At 64.2% G+C, this 21,135-nt stretch overlaps 1 protein-coding gene across 1 annotated transcript; it reads right to left on the reverse strand.

Moving 5' to 3' along the window:
- Positions 1-6,534: 6,534 nt before the first annotated feature.
- Positions 6,535-20,200, reverse strand: LOC126652337 (uncharacterized). Its single transcript, XM_050339077.1, has 16 exons — positions 20,187-20,200; positions 18,641-18,747; positions 17,409-17,600; positions 14,477-14,690; positions 10,124-10,304; positions 9,764-9,794; positions 9,456-9,545; positions 8,746-8,785; positions 8,559-8,617; positions 7,784-7,876; positions 7,654-7,713; positions 7,494-7,572; positions 7,274-7,356; positions 7,184-7,222; positions 6,952-7,008; positions 6,535-6,600 (listed from the first exon to the last, which is right to left on the reverse strand). The coding sequence occupies exons 2-16, from the start codon at positions 18,641-18,643 to the stop codon at positions 6,535-6,537; spliced, it is 1,287 nt and encodes a 428-aa protein (XP_050195034.1). The 5' UTR covers positions 18,644-18,747; positions 20,187-20,200.
- Positions 20,201-21,135: the final 935 nt, after the last annotated feature.

A 21,135-nucleotide genomic window follows, 5' to 3' on the forward strand; every position in this document is an offset into this window, starting at 1 on the left:
CAACCCCCCAGAGACCCCCTGACCCCCCCAGGACCACCCACCTCCCACAGACCCCCAATACCCCCATGGACCACCCGCATCTGGGGGAGGGGAGAGAAGGGGGGTCAGGGGATGGGAGTGACTCCCCAGAGACCCCCTGACCCCCCATGGACCACCCGCATCTGGGGGGAGGAGAGAAGGGGGGCCAGGGGGTCACCCATCCCCCCTGACCCCCCAGGGACCCCCCCAACCCCTCAGGGATCCCCTGACCCTCCCATGGACCACCCGCATCTGGGGGAGGGGAGAGAAGGGGGAGTCAGGGGAGGGGTGACCCCGACACCCCAGGGACCTCTCTGACCCCCCAGGGTCCCCCCCACACCCTCAGGGATCCCCTGACCCCCAGGGACCCCTGATCCCCCAGGGACCACCCTGCATCTGGGGAGGGGAGAGAAGGGGGTCAGGGGTGGGGTGAGACCCCCAGACACCCCAAAGACCCCCTGACCCCCCATGGACCACCCAACCCCCAGAGACCCCCCTGACCTCCCAGGGACCCCCAACCCCCAGAGACCCCCTGACCCCCATGGACCCCCAAACACCCCAGAGACCCCTGATCCTCAGGGACCCTGACCCTCCAGGGACCCCTGACCTCCCAGGGACCACCCAATCCCCCCCATGGACCACCCGCATCTGGGGAGGGGAGAAGAAGGGGGGTCAGGGGGATGGAGTGAACCCCTGACCCTCCAGGGACCCCCCACCCCTCAGGGACCCCCGACCCCCAGGGACCACCCAACACCCTCAGGGACCACCCAACCCCCCAGGGTCCCCCTGACCTCCCCAGAGACCACTCCGACCCCCAGGGTCCCCCCAACACCCCCAGGGATCCACCCTGACCCCCATGGACCACCCGCATCTGGGGGAGGGGAGAAGGGGGATCAGGGTGGGGGTGAGACCCCAGACACCCCAAAGACCCCCTTGACTCCCCCAGGGACCCCCTGACCCCAGAGACCCCCTGACCCCCTGGGACCCCCTGACCCTCCATGGACCACCGGCATCTGCGGGAGGGAGGGGAGAAGAGGGGGTCAGGGGGTGGGGTGACCACCCTAACCCCCAAGGACCACCCAACCCCCAGGGACCCCTGAGTACTCCCAGGGACCACCCAACACCCCAGGGACCCCCTGACCCCCAGGGACCCCCGACCCCCAGGGACCCCTCTGACCCCCAGGATCCCCCAACTCCCCATGGACCACCCGCATCTGGGGGTAGGGAGAGAAGGGGGGTCAGGGGGATGGGGGTGACCCCCAGACACCCTCAGGGACCCCTGATCCCCCATGGACCACCCGCATCTGGGGGAGGGAGAGAAGGGGGGTCAGGGGGTGGGGTGACCCCCAGACACCCCTCAGGGACCCCCTGATCCCCCATGGACCACCCGCATCTGGGGGAGGGAGAGAGAAGGGGGGTCAGGGGTGGGGTGACCCCCAGACACCCTCAGGGACCCCCTGATCCCCCATGGACCACCCGCATCTGGGGGAGGGAGAGAAGGGGGGTCAGGGGGTCACCCCATCCCCCTGACCCTCCAGGGACCCCCACTCCACCCAGGGACCCCCCAGACTCACCCCCAGGGACCACCCGCATCTGGGGGAGGGGAGAGAAGGGGGGTCAGGAGGGAGTGACCCAGAGACCCCTGACCCCACCAGAGACCCCTGATCCCTCAGAGACCACCCAACCCCCAGGGACCCTCTGACCCCCCATGGACCACCCGCATCTGGGGGAGGGGAGAGAAGGGGGGTCAGGGGATGGAGGACCCCCAGACACCCCAGAGACCCCTGACCCCCAGGGACCCCCAACACCCCAAGGATCCCCTGACCCCCATGGACCACCCGCATCTGGGGGAGGGAGAGAAGGGGGTCAGGGGGTCACCCCATCCCCTGATCACCCCAGGGACCCTCTGACCCCCAGGACCCCCCAACACCCCCAGGGACCCTCCAACACCCTCAGGGACCACCCAATCCTCCCACAGACCCCCAATACCCCCATGGACCACCCGCATCTGGGGGAGGGGAGAGAAGGGAGGGGGTCAGGGGTCGCCATCCCGCTCACCTCCAGGGTCCCCCAACACCCCCAGGACCCTGACCCCTAGAGACCCCCGACTCCAGGGACCCCCAACACCCCAGGGATCCCCTAACCCCCATGGACCACCCGCATCTGGGGGGAGGGAAGAGAGGGGGTCAGGGAGTCACCCCATCCCCTGACCCTCCAGGGACCCCCACCCACCCAGGGACCCCTGATCCCACCAGAGACCCCCAAGCCCCCAGAGACCCCTGACCCCCAGGGACCCCCAACCCCCAGGGACCCCCCAACCCCCAGGGATCCCCAACACCTCAGGGACCCTCTGACCCCCAGGGACCACCCAATCCCCCATGGACCACCCGCATCTGGGGGAGGGGAGAGAAGGGGGGGTCAGGGGGATGGAGTGACCCCCAGACACCCCAAAGACCCTCTGAACCCCCAGGGACCCCCTGACCCCCCATGGACCCCCAACCCCCCATGGACCACCCACATCTGGGGGAGGGAGAGAAAAGGGGGGTCAGGGGGATGGAGTGACCCCCAGAGACCCCAGAGAACCCCTGACTCCCCCAGGGACCCCCCAACACCCTCAGGGACCACCCAACCCCCAGGGACCCCTGACCCCCAGAGACCCCCTGACCCCTCAGGGACCCCCAACACCCCAGGATCCCCTAACCCCCCATGGACCACCCGCATCTGGGGGAGGGGAGAGAAGAGGGGGTCAGGGGGTCACCCCATCCCCCTGACCCTCCAGGGACCCCCACCCACCCAGGGACCCCTGATCCCACCAGAGACCCCCTAAGCACCCCAGAGACCTCCTGGACTCCCCCATGGACCACCCAACACCCTCAGGGATCCCCAACCCCTCAGGGACCCCCTAACACCCTCAGGGACCACCCAACTCCCCATGGACCACCCGCATCTGGGGGAGGAGAGAGAGAGGGGGTCAGGGGATGGAGTGACCCCCAGAGACCCCCTGACCCCACCAGGGACCCCCAACACCTCAGGGACCCCTGAGCACCCCATGGACCCATCTGGGGAGGGCAGAAGCGGCTCCAGGGACTCACCCCTGACACCCTCAGGGACCCCCTGACCCCCAGGGACCCCTGATCCTCCCATGGACCACCCGCATCTGGGGGAGGGGAGAGAAGAGGGGGTCAGGGGATGGAGTGACCCCCAGAGACTCCTGACCCCCCAGGGACCCCCAACACCCTCAGGGACCACCCAACCCCCAGGGACCCCTGAGCACCTCAGGGACCACCCAACCCCCCATGGACCACCCAACCCCTCCCGACCACCCAACCCCAGGGCCCTCTGACCCTCCATGGACCACCCAACCTCCCAGGGACCCCCTGACCACTCCCAGGGACCCCCAAACCCCCAGGGACCCTGACCCACAGGGCCACCCAGCCTCTCCGGACCACCCAACCCCCAGGGTCCCTCTGACCCCCAGGGTCCACCCAACCCTCAGAGACCCCTGACCCCTAGGGACCCCCTGACCCTCACAGGACCCCCAACCCCCATGGACCCCCACATCATGAGGGGGAGGGGAGAAAAGGGGGTCAGTGGGGAGGGGTGACCCCCTGCAGCCCCCAGGGCCTCCCAACCTCCCTTCCATGACCCACCTCCCAAATCCCCTCCCCAAACTCCAGGAATTGGGGTCAGGAGTCACGGGATGGGGTCAGGGGTCAGGAATTGGGGTCATGGGGTGGGGGTTGGGGTCAGAGGTCATGGATTGGGTTGGGGTCAGGAATTGGGGTCAGAGGTTGGGGTCAGGGGGTCAGAGGTCACAAATTGGGTTGAGATCGTGGATTGGGGTCAGGGGTCACGGGTTGGGAGGGGTCAGAGGTCATGGGTTGAGGTCAGGGGTCACGAATCGGGTCAGGGGTCAGGAATTGGGTCAGGGTCATGGATTGGGGTCAGAGGTCATGGGTTGGGGTCAGGGGTCACGAATCAGGGTCGGGGTGAGGAATTGGGGTCAGGGGTCATGGATTGGGGTCAGGGGTCAGGGGCTGAGTTTGGGGTCATGGATTGGGGTCAGGGATCTGGGTTTTGGATTGGGGTCAGGGGTCAGGGGTCATGGATTGGGGTCAGGGGTCAGGGGTCATGGATTGGGGTCAGGGGTCAGGGTCATGGGCCGAGTTTGGGGTCATGGACAGGGGTCAAGGATCAGGGTCAGGGGTCATGGATCAGGGGTCAGGGGTCAGGGTCAGAGGTCATGGATTGGGGTCATGGATTGGGATCAGGGTCAGGGGTCAGGGTCAGGGATCAGGGTCAGGGGTCAGGGGTCAGAGGTCAGAGTTGTGGATTGGGGTCAAGGGTCATGGATTGGGGTCAGGGGTCGGAGTCAGAGGTCAGGGGTTATGGATTGGGGTCAGAGGTCAGGGGTCAGGGGTCACCTGTGTCTGGACTCTGCTCAGCCCCCGCACCCAGAGGAGCCGCCCCCGCTGCTCGTCCAGCCCGGAGCCCTCGGCGGCCGAACCCGAGCCTGAGGGACCCCCCGAGACCCCCCCGGGGCAGGGGACCCCTGGGACACAGACCAGGACCTGGGGGAATTTGGGGGTCATGGGGAAATTTGGGGGTTATGGGGGTCTGAACCCCCCAGGGCAGGGGAGACCCCCGGGACACAGACAAGGACCTGGGGGAATTTGGGGGTTATGGGGTCTGAATCCCCCAGGGCAGGGGACCCCGGGACACAGACAAGGACCTGGGGGAATTTGGGGGTCATGGGGAAATTTGGTTATGGGGGTCTGAGACCCCTGGGGGAATTTGGGGGTCAGGGGGGTCTGAGAACCCCTGGGACACAGACCAGGACCTGGGGGAATTTGGGGGTTATGGGGAAATTTGGGGGTTATGGGAGTCTGAGACCCCCAGGACACAGACCAGGACCTGGGGGAATTTGGGGGTTATGGGGGTCTGGGATCCCCCCAGGGAAGGGGGGAACCCCCAGGACACAGACCAGGACCTGGGAGGCAATTTGGGGGGTCATGGGGGAAATTTGGGGGGTTATGGGGGTCTGAGACCCCCTGGGCAGGGGACCCCGGGACACACAACAGGACCTGGGAGGAATTTGGGGTCATGGGGAAATTTGGGGTAATGGAGGGTCTGAGCCCCCGGACACAGACCAGACCTGGGGGAAATTGGGGGTTATGGGGTCTGAGACCCCTGGGGGAAATTTGGGGGTCACAGGGGGTTTGAGATCCCCGGGGCAGGGGGACCCCTGGGACACAGACCAGGACCTGGGGGAATTTGGGGGTCATGGGGGGTCTGAGACCCCTGGGGAAATTTGGGGGTCAGGGGGCTCTGAGCCCCCAGGACACAGACCAGGACCTGGGGGAATTTGGGGTGTCATGGGGGTCTGAGACCCCTGGGGGAATTTGGGGGTTATGGGGGTCTGAGCCCCCCCGGGCAGGAGACCCCTGGGACACAGACCAGGACCTGGGGGAATTTGGGGGAGCTATGGGGGGGCCTGAGACTCCCGGGGGAAATTTGGGGGTAATGGAGGGTCTGAGACCCCTGGAGGGGAAATTTGTGGGGGTCACAGGGGGTCTGAGTCCCCCAGGGCAGGGGACCCCAGGACACAGACAAGGACCTGGGGGGAATTTGGGGGTCATGGGGGGGTGGAGACCCTGGAGGGGAATTTGGGGGGTCACAGGGGAAATTTGGGGGTAATGGGGGTCTGAGCCCCCCCAGGGCTAGGGGAACCCCAGGACACAAACAAGGACCTGGAGGGGGGAAATTTGGGGGTAATGGGGGCCTAAGTCCCCCAATGAGACTACAGGGATGTGGGGGAATTTGGAGGTAATGGGGTCTGAGACCCTGGGAAGGCAAATTTGGGGGTTATGGGGGTCTGAGCCAGACAAGGACCTGGGGGGATCCCATGGGTTTTTTTGGGGGTCCCTCAGCTCTGGGGTCCCACAGGAAGGAATCCCATGGTTCTGGGGAGAGGGAGGGGGGTCCCACAGCTGTTCAGGGGGTCCTACAGCTCCAGGGGTCCCATGAGGGGGAAGGGGGAATTGTGGGAGGGGGAGGGGGTTTTGGGGCGGGGTCCTGTGGGGGTGTGGAGTGGGTTTGGGGGTGTTTTTGGGGTGGGGGTCCTGTGGGGGTGTGAAGGGGTTTGGGGAGGGGGTTTGGGGAGGGGTTCCTGTGGGGGTGTGGAGGGGGTTGTGGGAGGGGAGGTGTGTTTGGGGGAGGGGTGTCCTGTGGGGGTGTGGAGGGGTGTGGAGGGGTTTGGGGGTGTTTTTGGGTGGGGGTGTCCTGTGGGGGTGTGGAGTGGGCTGTGAGGGGTGTTTTGGGGGGTGTCCTGTGGGGGTGCAGGGTTTGGGGGTGCTTTTGGGGTGGGGGGTGTCCTGTGGGGGTGGAGGGGTTTGGGGGCTGTTTTTGGGGGTGGGGTTCCTGTGGGGGGCGTGGAGGGGGTTTGGGGGTGTTTGGGGGAGGGGTCTTCCGTACCTGCCTCCAGACGAGGCTCCCCTGACCCCCACAAAGGAGGCATCAGAGCCACTGCTCGGCACTGAGGGGGAGCAGCTGAACGGCTTCCCGAACTGCAATGATCAGCACCTGGGGGCAAAGGGGGTCAGGGGGTCCAGGGGGCTTCAGGGGTCTGAACCCCCAGCTCCCTCTGGGTCTGGGGGCACCGGGGGAGTCGGGGAGGAAGAGGGACTGAGGGTCCTTCCCCAGAACTGCACGATCAGCACCTGGGGGCAAAGGGGGGTCAGGGGGTCCAGGGGGTTTCAGGGGCTCTGACCCCCCAGCTCCCTCTGGGTCTGGGGGCACCGGGGAGGTCGGGGGTGGGGAAGAGACTGAGTGACCCCCAAAAACTGCACGATCAGCACCTGGGGGGCAAAAGGTCAGGGGGTCAGGGGGCTTCAGGGGGTCTGACCCCCAAGCTCCATCTGGGTCTGGGGGCACCAGGGGAGTCAGGGGGAAGAGGATCGAGGGTCCTCCCAAAAACTGCATGATCAGCACCTGGGGGGCACAAGAGGGTCAGGGGGTCCAGGGGGCTTCAGGGGGTCTGAACCCCCCAGCTCCCTCTGGGTCTGGGGGCACCGGGGAAGTCGGGGGTGGGGAAGAGACTGAGTGACCCCCAAAAACTGCACGATCAGCACCTGGGGGCAAAAAGGGGGTCAAGGGGGCTCAGAACCTGCCCCAGAGTACCTTTCCCAAACTGCACGATCAGCACCTGGGGGCAAAAAGGGAGTCAGGGGGTCCAGGGGGCTTCAGGGGTTCTGACCCCCAGCTCCTCTGGGTCTGGGGGCACCGGGGAGTCAGGGGGAAGAGGGACTGAGGGTCCTCCCAGAACTGCACGATCAGCACCTGGGGGGCAAAGGGGGTCAGGGGGTCCAGGGGGCTTCAGGGGTTCTGAACCCCCAGCTCCTCTGGGTCTGGGGGCACCGGGGAGGTCAGGGGTGGGGAAGAGACTGAGTGACCCCCAAAAACTGCATGATCAGCACCTGGGGGCAAAGGGGGGTCAGGGGGTCCAGGGGCCTCTGAACCCCCAGAGTGCCCGACCCCGAACTGCACGATCAGCACCTGGGGGCAAAAAGGGGGTCAGGGGGTCCAGGGGGTTTCAGGGGTGCCTGAGCCCCCAGCTCCCTCTGGGTCTGGGGGCACCGGGGAGGTCAGGGGGGTAAGAGACTGAGGTGTCCTTCCCAAAAACTGCACGATCAGCACCTGGGGGCAAAAGGGGGGTCAGGGGGTCCAGGGGGCTTCAGGGGTCTGAACCCCCAGAGTGTCCCCTCACAAACTGCACGATCAACACCTGGGGGTCACAGGGGGGCTTCAGGGGGCTCTGAACCCCCCAGAGTGTCCCATCCCCAAACTGCACGATCAGCACCTGAGGGGCAAAAGGGGGTCAGGGGAGTCCAGGGGAGCTCTGAACCCCCAGAGTGTCCCCCCAAAACTGCACGATCAGCACCTGGGGGCAAATGGGGGTCACACGGGGGCTTCTGAGGGGCTTCTGACCCTCCCTGGGTCTGGGGTTCCCTCAGGTTGTCCTCACAATGTCCCCTCCCCATCTGGGGGTCCCTGTGAGCCCACCTGGAGGGTGAAGGTGCCCAGGGCGATGGCACAGAAGATGGGAGGGGGGGTCCCTGGGGGTTCTGGGGAGGCTTCTGGGGGTCTCTATGAGCCCACCTGCAGCAGGAAGGTGCCCAGCACGATGGGAGGATTTTGGGGGTCCCTGGGGGTTTTGGGGTCCCTGGGGGTTTTGGGGGTCCCTGGGGTCTCTGGGGTCCCTGGGGGTCCCTGTGAGCCCACCTGCAGCAGGAAGGTGCCCAGGAAGATGGGGGGTTTTGGGGTCTCTGGGTGTTTTTGAGGTCCCACCTGCAGCAGGAAGGTGCCCAGCACGATGCAGCAGAAGATGGGGGGTTTGGGGGAGGTTTTTGGGGGTCCCTGGGGGTTTTTGGGGTCCCACCTGCAGCAGGAATGTGCCCAGGAAGATGGGAGGATTTTGGGGTCCCTGGGGGTTTTGGGGTCCCTGTGGGTTTTGGGGAGGTTTTTGGGGTTCTAGAGCCCACCTGGAGCAGGAAGGTGCCCAGCACGATGCAGCAGAAGATGGGGGGGTTTTGGGGGGTCCCTGGGGGTTTGGGGAGGTTTTTGGGGTCCCACCTGCAGCAGGAAGGTGCCCAGCACGATGCAGCAGAAGATGGGGGGTTTTGGGGGGTCCCTGGAGGTTTTGGGGTCCCTGGGGTCTCTGGGGTTTGGGGAGGTTTTTGGGGGTCCCTGGGTGTTTTTGGGGTCCCACCTGCAGCAGGAAGGTGCCCAGCACGATGCAGCAGAAGATGGGGGTTTTGGGGGTCCCTGGGGGTCTCTGGGGCTTTGGGGTCCCACCTGCAGCAGGAAGGTGCCCAGGACGATGGGAGGAGTTTTGGGGGTCCCTGGGTGTTTTGGGGTCCCTGGGGGTCTCTAGGGGTTTTGGGCAGGTTTTTGGGGGTCCCTGTGAGCCCACCTGCAGCAGGAAGGTGCCCAGGAAGATGGGGGGCGTTTTGGGGGTCCCTGGGGGTTTTGGGGGTCCCACCTGCAGCAGGAAGGTGCCCAGGAAGATGGGAGGATTTTGGGGGGTCCCTGGGGGTTTTGGGGAGGTTTTTGGGGTCCCACCTGCAGCAGGAAGGTGCCCAGCATGATGCAGCAGAAGATGGGGGGGTTTTGGGCAGGTTTTTGGGGGTTTTGGGGAGGTTTTTAGGGGTCCCTGGGTGTTTTTGGGGTCCCACCTGCAGCAGGAAGGTGCCCAGCACGATGCAGCAGAAGATGGGGGTTTGGGGAGGTTTTGGGGTTTGGGAGGTTTTTAGGGGTCCCTGGGTGTTTTTGGGGTCCCACCTGCAGCAGGAAGGTGCCCAGCACGATGGGAGGATTTTGGGGGGTCCATGGGGGTTTTGGGGAGGTTTTTGGGGTCTCTGGGGTTTTTAGGGTCCCACCTGCAGCAGGAAGGTGCCCAGCACGATGGGGGGGTTTTGGGGAGATTTTTGGGGGTTTTTAGGGGTCTCTGGGTGTTTTTGGGGTCCCACCTGCAGCAGGAAGGTGCCCAGGAAGATGGGAGGATTTTGGGGGGTCCCTGGGTGTTTTGGGGAGGTTTTTGGGGGTCCCTGGGTGTTTTTGGGGTCCCACCTGCAGCAGGAAGGTGCCCAGCACGATGCAGTAGAAGATGGGGGAGTTTGGGGGGTCCCTGGGGTTTTGGGGTCCCTGGGGGTTTTGGGGAGGTTTTTGGGGGTCCCTGTGAGCCCACCTGGAGCAGGAAGGTGCCCAGCACGATGCAGCAGAAGATGGGGGTTTTGGGAGTCCCTAGGGGTCTCTGGGTGTTCCTGAGAGTTTTGGGGGGTCCCTGGGGGTTTTGGGGAGGTTTTTGGGGTCCCACCTGCAGCAGGAAGGTGCCCAGGAAGATGGGAGGATTTTGGGGGTCCCTGGGGGTCTCTGGGTGTTCCTGGGGGTTTTGGGGAGGTTTTTGGGGTCCCACCTGCAGCAGGAAGGTGCCCAGGAAGATGGGGAGGATTTTGGGGGTCCCTGGGGTTTTGGGGAGGTCCCTGGGAGGTTTTGGGGAGGTTTTTGGGGTCCCACCTGCAGCAGGAAGGTGCCCAGCACGATGGCACAGAAGATGGGGTTGCCCAGCACCCCGTCAAAGACGTTCCTCTCGCCGTGGATCTTGCGGGCGTTGAGCTCGTTGAAGAGCTGCATCAGCACGAACGTGTTGAAGATGATGGTGAAGTGCTCCGAGGGGGGGGCGTGCAGGGGAGCCCCCCGCCCGCTGTCGATGTCGAACAGCACCTCCCCTGGGGGGGACACGGTTTTGGGGGCTGGGATTGGGGAAGGGTCTTTGTGGGGTCCCTCCCACTCTGGGGGCCCTGGGGTCCCTGGAAGGTCCCCACGGTGTCCCCTCCCAATCTTGGGGTCCTGGGGTCCCTGAGGGTCCCCTCCCACTCTGGGGGTCCCTGAAGGTCCCCACGGTGTCCCCTCCCACTCTGGGGGTCTTTTCAGGGTCCCCTCCCACTCTGGGGGTCCTTGAGGGTCCCTGAAGGGTCCCTCCCAATCTGCAGGGTCCCTGAGGGTCCTTTTGGGTCCCCATGGTGTCCCCTCCCACTCTGGGGGTCCCCAGGGGGGGTCATTCCAGGTCCAGGGTGAGTCCCCCGCCCGCTGTCGATGTCGAACAGCACCTCCTCTGGGGGACACGGTTTTTGGGGGGCTGGGATTGGGGGAGGGTCCTTGTGGGGTCCCCTCTCAATCTGGGGTCCCTGGGGTCCCCACGGTGTCACCTCCCACTCTGGGGTCCCTGGGGTCCCTGAGGGTCCCTGGAAGGTCCCCACGGTGTCCCTCCCACTCTGGGGGTCTTTCAGGGTCCCCTCCCAGTCTGGGGGTCCCTGAAGGTCTTTGTGGGGTCCCCTCTCAATCTGGAGGTCCCTGAAGGTCCTCACGGTGTCCCCTCCCAATCTGGGGGTCCCTGAAGGTCCCCAGGGTGTCCCCTCCCACTCTGGGGTCCCTGGGGTCATTCCAGGTCCAGGGGGCCCCCCACCCGCTGTCGATGTCGAACAGCACCTCCCCTGGGAGGAGGAGGGACACGGTTTTTGGGGGGATGGGGGGGAGGGTCTTTGTGGGGTCCCCTTCCACTCTGGGGGTCCCTGGGGGTCCTTTTGGGTCCCCACAGTGTCCCCTCCCAGTCTGGGGGTCCCTGGGGTTCCCTGGGGGTCCCTGAGGGTCCCCTCCCACTCTGGGGGTCCTGAGGGTCCCCATGACTCCCCCTCCACATTTGGGGGTCCCTTCAGGTCCTCTCCCAATCTGGGGGTCCCTTCAGCTCCCCACGGTGTCCCCTCCCAATCTAGGGGTCCCCAGGGGGGGTCATTCCAGGTCCAGGGTGAGTCCCCCGCCCGCTGTCGATGTCGAACAGCACCTCCCCTGGGGGGCGGACACGGTTTTTGGGGGGGCTGGGATGGGGGGGAGGGTCTTTGTGGGGTCCCCTCTCAATCTGGGGGTCCCTTCAGGTCCCCTCCCACTCTGGGGGTCCCTGGGGGTCCCCACGGTATCCCCTCCCCCTCTGGGGGTCCCTGGGGGTCCCTGAGGGTCCTCTCCCAATCTGGGGGTCCCTGAAGGTCCCCACGGTGTCACCTCCCACTCTGGGGGTCTTTTCAGGGTCCCCTCCCACTCTGGGGGTCCTTGGGGGTCCCTGAAGGTCCCTCCCAATCTGAGGGTCCCTGAGGGTCCTTTTGGGTCCCCAGGGTGTCCCCTCCCACTCTGGGGGTCCCCGGGGGGGTCATTCCAGGTCCAGGGGGGCCCCCCACCCGCTGTCGATGTCGAACAGCACCTCCTGGGCAGGGGGAACACGGTTTTTGGGGGCTGGGATTGGGGGAGGGTCTGTGGGGCCCCCCGCCCGCTGTCGATGTCGAACAGCCCCTCCCCTGGGGGGGGACACGGTTTTTGGGGGAGTTGGGATTGGGGGGGGAGGGTCTTTGTGGGGTCCCCTCCCACTCTGGGGGTCCCTGAGGGTCCCTGAGGGTCCCTGAAGGTCCCCACGGTGTCCCCTCCCAATCTGGGGGTCCCTGAGGGTCCCTGAAGGTCCCCACAGTGTCCCCTCCCAATCTGGGGGTCCCTGGGGGTCCCTGAGGGTCCCCTCCCACTCTGAGGGTCCTGAAGGTCCCCATGACTCCCCCTCCACATTTGGGGGTCCCTTCAGGTCCTCTCCCACTCTGGGGGTCTTTTCAGGGTCCCCAGGGTGTCCCCTCCCACTCTGGGGGTCCCTGGGGGTCCCTGAAGGTCCCCAGGGTGTCCCCTCCCACTCTGGGGGTCCCTGGGGGTCCCTGAAGGTCCCCAGGGTGTCCCCTCCCACTCTGGGGGTCCCCAAGGGGGGTCATTCCAGGTCCAGGGGGGCCCCCCGCCCGCTGTCGATGTCGAACAGCACCTCCCCTGGGGGGGGACACGGTTTTTGGGGGGGTTGGGATTGGGGGGGAGGGTCTTTTCAGGGTCCCCTTCCAGTCTGGGGGTCCCTTCAGGTCCTCTCCCAATCTGGGGGTCTTTTCAGGGTCCCCACGGTGTCCCCTCCCACTCTGGGGGTCCCTGGGGGTCCCTGAGGGTCCTCTCCCAATCTGAGGGTCCCTGAAGGTCCCCACGGTGTCCCCTCCCACTCTGGGGGGCCTTTTGGGGTCCCCTCCCACTCTGGGGGTCCTTTTGGGGTCCCCTCCCACTCTGGGGGTCCTTTTGGGGTCCCCTCCCACTCTGGGGGTCCCTGGGCGTCCTTTTGGGATCCCCTCTCAGTCTGGGGGTCCCTTTGGGGTCCCCTCCCACTCTGGGGGTCCCTCTGGGGTCCCCTTCCAGTCTGGGGGTCATTTCAGACCCCCACGGTGTCCCCTTCCAGCTCCTCCCCCCGAGGATGATGAGGATGATGATGATGAGGGTCTGCAGGACCCCCTGCCCCCCAAAGATGCTGATGAAGACGAAGATGATGAAGATGAAGATGCTGATGAAGATGATGAAGATGATGAAGACAGTGACGTCCCGGGGCCGCACCGGCGAAGAGGAAGGTGAAGATGATGAAGACGATGAAGATGAGGATGCTGATGAAGATGAAGACACTGATGAAGATGAAGATGATGCTGATCAAGATGAGGATGCTGATGAAGATGATGATGATGAAGATGAGGATGCTGATGAAGATTAAGATGATGAAGACAATGAAGACGAGGATGCTGATGAAGATGATGAAGATGATGAAGATGATGAAGATGATGAAGATGATGCTGATGAAGATGAGGATGCCCCGGGGCTGCACCGGCGAAGAGGAAGGTGAAGATGAAGATGCTGATGAAGATGAAGATGATGAAGATGATAAAGATGAGGATGCTGATGAAGATGATGATGATGAAGATGAGGACGAGGATGCCCCAGGGCCGCACCGGCGAAGAGGAAGGTGAAGATGATGAAGATGATGAAGATGATGAAGATGAAGACACTGATGAAGATGAGGATGCTGATGAAGATGATGATGATGAAGATGAAGATGATGAAGATGAGGATGATGAAGATGATGATGATGAAGATGAAGGGGACCCGGGGCCGCACCGGCGAAGAGGAAGGTGAAGATGAAGATGATGAAGATGATGAAGATGATGAAGATGATGAAGATGAGGATGCTGATTAAAATGAAGATGATGATGATGAAGATGAAGGGGACCCGGGGCCGCACCGGCGAAGAGGAAGGTGAAGATGATGAAGACACTGATGAAGATGAGAATGCTGATGAAGATGATGAAGATGATGATGAAGATGAGGATGTCCCAAGGCTGCACCGGCAAAGAGGAAGGTGAAGATGATGAAGATGAGGATGCTGATGAAGATGATGATGATGAAGATGAGGATGCTGATAAAGATGAAGATGCTGATGAAGATGAAGATGATGAAGATGAGGATGCTGGTGATGATGATGAAGATGAAGATGAGGATGCCCCAGGGCCGCACCGGCGAAGAGGAAGGTGAAGATGATGAAGATGATGAAGATGATGAAGATGATGAAGATGAGGATGCTGATGAAGATAATGATGATGATGATGAGGATGAGGATGCCTCGGGGCCGCACCGGCGAAGAGGAAGGTGAAGATGATGAAGATGATGAAGATGATGAAGATGAGGATGCTGATTAAAATGAGGATGATGATGATGAAGATGAAGGGGACCCGGGGCCGCACCGGCGAAGAGGAAGGTGAAGATGTTGAAGATGATGAAGATGAGGATGCTGATGAAGATGAAGACACTGATGAAGGTGAAGATGATGAAGATGATGAAGATGAGGATGAGGATGCTGATGATGATGATGCTGATGAAGATGAGGATGCCCCGGGGCCGCACCGGCGAAGAGGAAGGTGAAGATGAAGATGATGAAGATGATGATGATGAAGATGATGAAGATGAGGATGCTGATGAAGATGAAGATGGTGAAGATGAAGGGGACCCGGGGCCGCACCGGCGAAGAGGAAGGTGAAGATGACGAGCAGCTGGTAGAGGGCGTGGCCCAGGATGTTCCTGAGCATGGTGGGCGACACCAGGGGGTGGTCCCGGCCGTGGGGGCGGCGCAGCAGCAGCTCCTCCGTGGGGGGCTCCGTGGCCAAGGCCAGCGAGGCCAGCGTGTCCATGATGAGGTTCACCCACAGCATCTGCACCGCCTTCAGGGGCGAGTCCTGGGGCAAAGGGGGGTCATAGAAGCATGGGGGCAGGGGGCAGAGGTCATGGGGGCACCCACAGCATCTGCACCGCCTGCAGGGGGAGTCCTGGGGGCAGGGGGCTAGGGAAGCATGGAGATCCTGGGGGCACCCACAGCATCTGCACCGCCTCAGGGCGAGTCCTGGGGGATGGGGGCAGAGGGGGGCTCATGGAGATCCTGGGGGCACCCACAGCATCTGCACCGCCTTCAGGGGCGGAGTCCTGGGGGAAAAGGGGGACCCAAGCATCTGAGCTCAGGGAGTCCTGGGGGCACATGGGGGTCCATGGGGCATCAGAGACCTGGGGGCACCCACAGCATCTGCACCGCCTTCAGGGGCGAGTCCTGGGGGCATAGGGGGCATGGGGGCTCAGAAAATCCTGGGGCACCCACAGCATCTGCACCGCCTTCAGGGGGAGTCCTGGGGGCAGGGGGGGTTAGAGAGATCCTGGGGGCACATGGAGATCATGGGGGCACCCACAGCATCTGCACCGCCTTCAGGGGGAGTCCTGGGGGCATGGGGGCATAGGGGGTCAGGGGGTCATGGGGGCACCCACAGCATCTGCACCGCCTTCAGGGCGAGTCCTGGGGCATGGGGGTCAAAGGGGTCAGGGCATGGGGGCACATGGAGATCCTGGGGGCACCCACAGCATCTGCACCGCCTTCAGGGGCGAGTCCTGGGGGCATGGGGGTGTCAGGGGGCATGGGGGTCAGGGGGTCAGAAAATCTGGGGCACATGGAGATCCTGGGGGCACCCACAGCACCTGCACCGCCTTCAGGGGGAGTCCTAGGGGCATGGGGGCATGGGGGTTCAGAGGGGCATGGAGGGGGCATGAGGGGGTCATGGGGGCACCCACAGCATCTGCACCGCCTTCAGGGGCGAGTCCTGGGGGAGCAGGGCAGGGGCATGGGGGTCAGGGGGCAGAAATCCTGGGGCACCCACAGCATCTGCACTGCCTTCAGGGGGAGTCCTGGGGGCATGGGGGGCAGAGGGGCTCAGGGGTCATGGGGGTCAGAAAATCCTGGGGGCACCCACAGCATCTGCACCGCCTGCAGGGGGAGTCCTGAGGGGCAGGGGGCCAGGGGGGTCAGAAAATCATGGGGCATGGGGGCACCCACAGCATCTGCACCGCCTTCAGGGGGAGTCCTGGGGGCAAGGGGGTCAGAGGGGCTCAGGGGGCACCCACAGCATCTGCACCGCCTTCAGGGGCGAGTCCTGGGGGCAGGGGGCATGGGGCAGGGGCATGGGGGTCAGAGAGATCCTGGGGGCACCCACAGCATCTGCACCGCCTGCAGGGGAGAGTCCTGGGGGGCAGGGGGTCAGAAAATCATGGGAGCATGGGGGCACCCACAGCATCTGCACCGCCTTCAGGGGGAGTCCTGGGGGAAAAGGGGGGGTCAGAAAATCCTGGGGCACCCACAGCATCTGCACCGCCTTCAGGGGCGCAGTCCTGGGGGAAGTGGGGCATGGGGGTCAGAAAATTCTGGGGCACCCACAGCATCTGCACCGCCTTCAGGGGCGAGTCCTGGGGGCAGGGCAGGGGGCAAAGGGGGTCAGAAAATCCTGGGGGCACCCACAGCATCTGCACCGCCTGCAGGGGAGAGTCCTGGAGGCATGGGGGCATGGGGGGTCAGGGGGTCATGGGGGTCATGAGGGGGTCATAAAATCCTGGGGGCACCCACAGCATCTGCACCGCCTTCAGGGGGAGTCCTGGGGGGCATGGGGGCATGGGGGGTATAGGGGCATGGGGGCAAAGGGGTCAGGGGCACCCACAGCATCTGCACCGCCTTCAGGGGCGAGTCCTGGGGGAAAAGGGGTGTCAGGGGGCATGGGGGCATGGGGGTCAGGAAAATCCTGAGGGGGCATGGGGCACCCACAGCATCTGCACCGCCTTCAGGGCGAGTCCTGGGGGCAGGGGGTGTCAGGGGGCATGAGGGTCATGGGGGCACATGGAGATCCTGGGGGCACCCACAGCATCTGCACCGCCTTCAGGGGCGAGTCCTGGGGGCAGGGGTGTGTCAGGGGGTCAGAGGGTCAGCATGGGGGCACCCACAGCATCTGCACCGCCTTCAGGGGAGTCCTGGGGAAAGGCGAATCAGGGGGCATGGGGGTCAGGGGCACCCACAGCATCTGCAGCGCCTTCAGGGGGGAGTCCTGGGGGGGTCAGGGGGCATGGGGGGGTCAGGAGGGTGACACAGCCCCAGGTGATGCCCAGGTGCCCCTCCCCTGCCCAGGTAACCCCTCACCTGAGTGACACAGGCCCCCGTGAAGGCCACCACGTTGACGGTGAGCTGGAACTGCAGGAACTTGGCGATGCCCAGGTAACACCTCCCCTGCCCCATGTGCCCCTCACCTGCCCAGGTAACCCCTCCCCTGCCCAGGTAACCCCTCCCCTGCCCAGGTGCCCCTCACCTGTGTCACGCAGGCCCCCGTGAAGGCCACCACGACGGCCACGACGTTGACGGTGTCACCTGTGCCCCCAGCCCAGCTGCCCAGGTGCCCCCAAGCCCCAGGTAACCTCCTGCCCAGGTAACCTCCCCAGCCCAGGTAACTCACCTGTGTCACGCAGGCCCCCGTGAAGGCCACCACGACGGCCACGCGTTGACAGCGAACTGCAGGAACTTGGCGATGCCCAGGTGCCCCTCCCCTGCCCCAGGTGATGCCCAGGTGACCCCCCAGCCCCAGGTAACCCCTCACCTGTGTCACACAGGCCCCCGTGAAGGCCACCACGACGGCCACGACGTTGACAGTGAGCTGGAACTGCAGGAACTTGGCGATGCTGTCGTGGACGTTGCGGCCCCAGAGCACGGCCTTGACGATGGACGAGAAGTTGTCGTCGGTCAGGATGATGTCCGAGGCCTCCTTGGCCACGTCTGTGCCCGCGATGCCCTGGGGGGGACACCACAGGTGGGCACAGGTGGGCACAGGTGACCCCAAGGTGACCACGGGCACAGGGTGATGTCCGAGGCCTCCTTGGCCACGTCCGTGCCGGCAATGCCCTGGGGGGAGGGGACAGGTGAGCACAGGTGGGCACAGGTGGGTACAGGTGGGTACAGGTGGGCACAGGTGGGCACAGGTGACCCCAAGGTGACCCCAAGGTGACCACGGGTACGGGATGATGTCCGAGGCCTGAGACCCCCCAGGTAGCCACAGGTGACCCACAGGTGGGCACAGGTGGGCACAGGTGGGTACAGGTGACCCCAAGGTGATCCCAAGGTGACCACGGGCACGGGGTGATGTCCGAGGCCTCCTTGGCCACGTCCGTGCCCGCGATGCCCTGGGGGGGACACCACAGGTGGGGTACAGGTGACCCACAGGTGAGCACAGGTGAGCACAGATGGGCACAGGTGGGCACAGGTGACCCTCAAGTGACCCTCAGGTGACCCCAGGTAACCCACAGGTAACCACAGGTGACCCACAGCTGACCCTCAGTTGACCCCCAGGTGGTCACAGGTGACCCTCAAGTGACCCTCAGGTGACCCCCAGGTGACCCCCAGGTGACCACAGGTGACCACCAGGACAGGGCTGGCCTCCCAGGTGACCCTCAGGTGACCCTCAGGTGACCCTCAGGTAACCCTCAGGTGACTCCCAGGTGACCCTCAGGTGACTGCAAGGTGACCCTCAGGTGACCACAGATGACCACAAGTGACCACAGGTGACCCCCAGGTGACCCCCAGGTAACCACAGGTGAGCACAGGTGACCCTCAGGTAACCCTCAGGTGACTCCCAGATGACCAGAGCTGGCCCCAGGGGTCCTCAGGTGACCCCAGGTGACCCTCAGGTGACCACAGATAACCACAAGTGACCACAGGTGATCCCAGGTGACCCTCAGGTGACCCCAGGTGACCCCAGGTGACCCCAGGTGACCCTCAGGTGACTCCAGGTGACCCCAGGTAGCCTGGTTTATTTTGGGGAGGGGGTGTGGTTACCATGGCAAACCCCACGTCGGCCTTTTTGAGGGCGGGGCCGTCGTTGGTGCCGTCGCCGGTGACAGCCACGACCTGGCGCTGCTCCCCGATGGTGCTGTCGATGATCCCTGGGGGGGGGAGACCCCCACCGTCACCTCTGACCCCCCCCGGGACCCCCAGACCCCAAAAAACCCCCCAGACCCCTCAAAACCTCCCCGGATACCCCAAAAATCCCTCAAGACTCCCAAAACTCCCCAGACCCCTCAAAAACCCCCCAAAACCCCCAGACCCCAACCCCAAACCCCAGACCCCCAAAACTCCCCGGATCCCCAAAACCTCCCCTAGACCCCCAAAATCCCTCAAGACTCCCAAAACCTCCCCAGACCCCCAAAACCTCCCTAGACCCCCCAAAACTTCCCCAGATCCCCAAAACTTCCCCAGATCCCCCCAAACACCCCCAAGACTCCCAAAACCTCCCTAGACCCCCAAAACTTCCCCAGGTCCCCCAAAACCTCCCTGGACCCCCCAAAATCCCTCAAGACTCCCCAAAACTCCCCAGACCCCCAAAACCTCCCTAGACCCCCCAAAACTTCCCCAGACCTCCCAAAACACCCCCAGACCCCCAAAAACTCTCCAGACCCCTAAAACCTCCCCCAGACCCCCAAAAGTCCCCCAGACCCCCAAAACTCCCCAGACCCCCAAAAGCTATCCCAGATCCCCCAAAACATCCCTGGACCCCCAAAACACCCCCAGACCCTGAAACCCCCCAGGTCCCCCAAACCACCCCCAGACCCACAAAACCTACCCCAGACCCCCAAAACACCCCCAGACCCCTGAAAACCCCCTGGCCCCCAAAACCCCCCAGGACCCCCACCTTGCTCAGGTGTGCTTGGGGTGACCCCCTATGGAAACCCCCCAAAGCACCCCCAGGACCCCCAAAACCCCCAGGACCCCCACCTTAACCAGGGTGTGCTTGGGGTGACCTCCCATGGAAACCCCCCAAACCCCCCAGGACCCCTAAACCCCCAGACCCCCCCAGCACCCCCCAGACCCCCCTAAAACCCCCCAGGACCCCCCAGGACCCCCACCTTTAACCAGGGTGTGTTTGGGGTGACCTCCAATGGAAACCCCCAAAACCCCCCAGGACCCCCCCACTCTTAACCAGGGTGTGTTTGGGAGTGACCCCTCATGGAAACCCCCAAAACCCCCCCAGGACCCCACCACTAACCACTGGTGTGTTTGGGGTAACCCCCCAATGGAAACCCCCCTAAACCCCCAGGACCCCCTAAACCCCCCAGACCCCCAAAGCACCCCCAGGACCCCCAAAACCCCCAGGACCCCCAGACCCCCCACCTTTAACCAGGGTGTTTGGGGTGACCCCTATGGAAACCCCCCAAGCACCCCCAGGACCCCCACCTTTAACTAGGGTGTGTCTGGGGGTGACCCCATGGAAACCCCCCAAAGCACCCCCCAGGACCCCCCACCTTTAACCAGGGTGTGTTTGGGGTGACCCCCATGGAAACCCCCAAAACCCCCCAGACCCCCCAAACACCCCAGACCCTCCCACCTTTAACCAGGGTGTGTTTGGGGTGACCCCATGGAAACCCCCAAAAAGCCCCCCAGGACCCCCCAAACTCCCCCAGGACCCCCCAGGACCCCCCACCTTAACCAGGGTGTGCTTGGGGGTGACCTCCCATGGAAACCCCCCAAACTCCCCCAAGACCCCCCAAAATCCCCCACCTTTAACCAGGGTGTGCTTGGGGGTGACTCTATGAAACCCCTAAACCCCCCAAGACCCCCCCAAAACACCCCCCCAAACCCCCCCAGGACCCCCCAGGACCCCCACCTTTAACCAGGGTGTGCTTGGGGTGACCCCATGGAAACCCCTAAACCCCCCTAAGACCCCCCAAAATCCCCCACCTTTAACCAGGGTGTGTTTGTGGTGCACTCCATGAAACCCCTAAAACCCCCCAAGACCCCCAAAACACCCCCCAAACCCCCCAGGACCCCCAGGACCCCCACCTTTAACCAGGGTGTGTTTGTCGGTGGGCGATGACCCTCGCCAGGACCCTCAGCTTGGGCCACACCTGTCCAGCCGCTCCTGCTCCACCTGGGAGACTGGGGGTTGAGACCCCCAAAGACCCCCCAAAAACCCACAGGGACCCCCAGGGTCGTCTGAGCCCCCCAAACCCCCCAAGATCATCTGAGCCCCCTGGGCCATCCCTCCCACACCTTGTCCAGCCGCTCCTGCTGCACCTGGGCACGGGGGGTTGAGACCCCAAAGACCCCCCCAAAACCCCTAGGGACCCCCAGGGTCATCTGGAGCCCCCAGGGTCATCTGAGTCCCCAAAGACCCCCCCAAGATCGTCTGAGCCCCCTGGGCCATCCTCCTTACACACCTTGTCCAGCCGCTCCTGCTCCACCTGGGGCACGGTTGAGAGCCTAGACCCCCCAAAACCCCTCTAGGGACCCCCAGGGTCGTCTGAGCCCCCAAAGACCCCCTAGAATCATCCGAG

This window comes from Myiozetetes cayanensis, unplaced genomic scaffold (genome assembly GCF_022539395.1).
Source record: "Myiozetetes cayanensis isolate MyiCay16 unplaced genomic scaffold, myiCay2020 scf773, whole genome shotgun sequence".
NCBI lineage: Eukaryota > Metazoa > Chordata > Aves > Passeriformes > Tyrannidae > Myiozetetes > Myiozetetes cayanensis.

Coding starts and splice junctions, on each gene's coding strand:
- LOC126652337 (XM_050339077.1), bottom strand. Junction 9,795..10,123: donor CTGGGCAACCCCATCTTCTG/TGCCATCGTGCT, acceptor CCCCATCTTCTG/CTGCATCGTGCTGGGCACCT. Junction 7,357..7,493: donor TGACCCCCCTTTGCCCCCAG/GTGCTGATCATG, acceptor TTTGCCCCCCAG/GTGCTGATCGTGCAGTTCTG.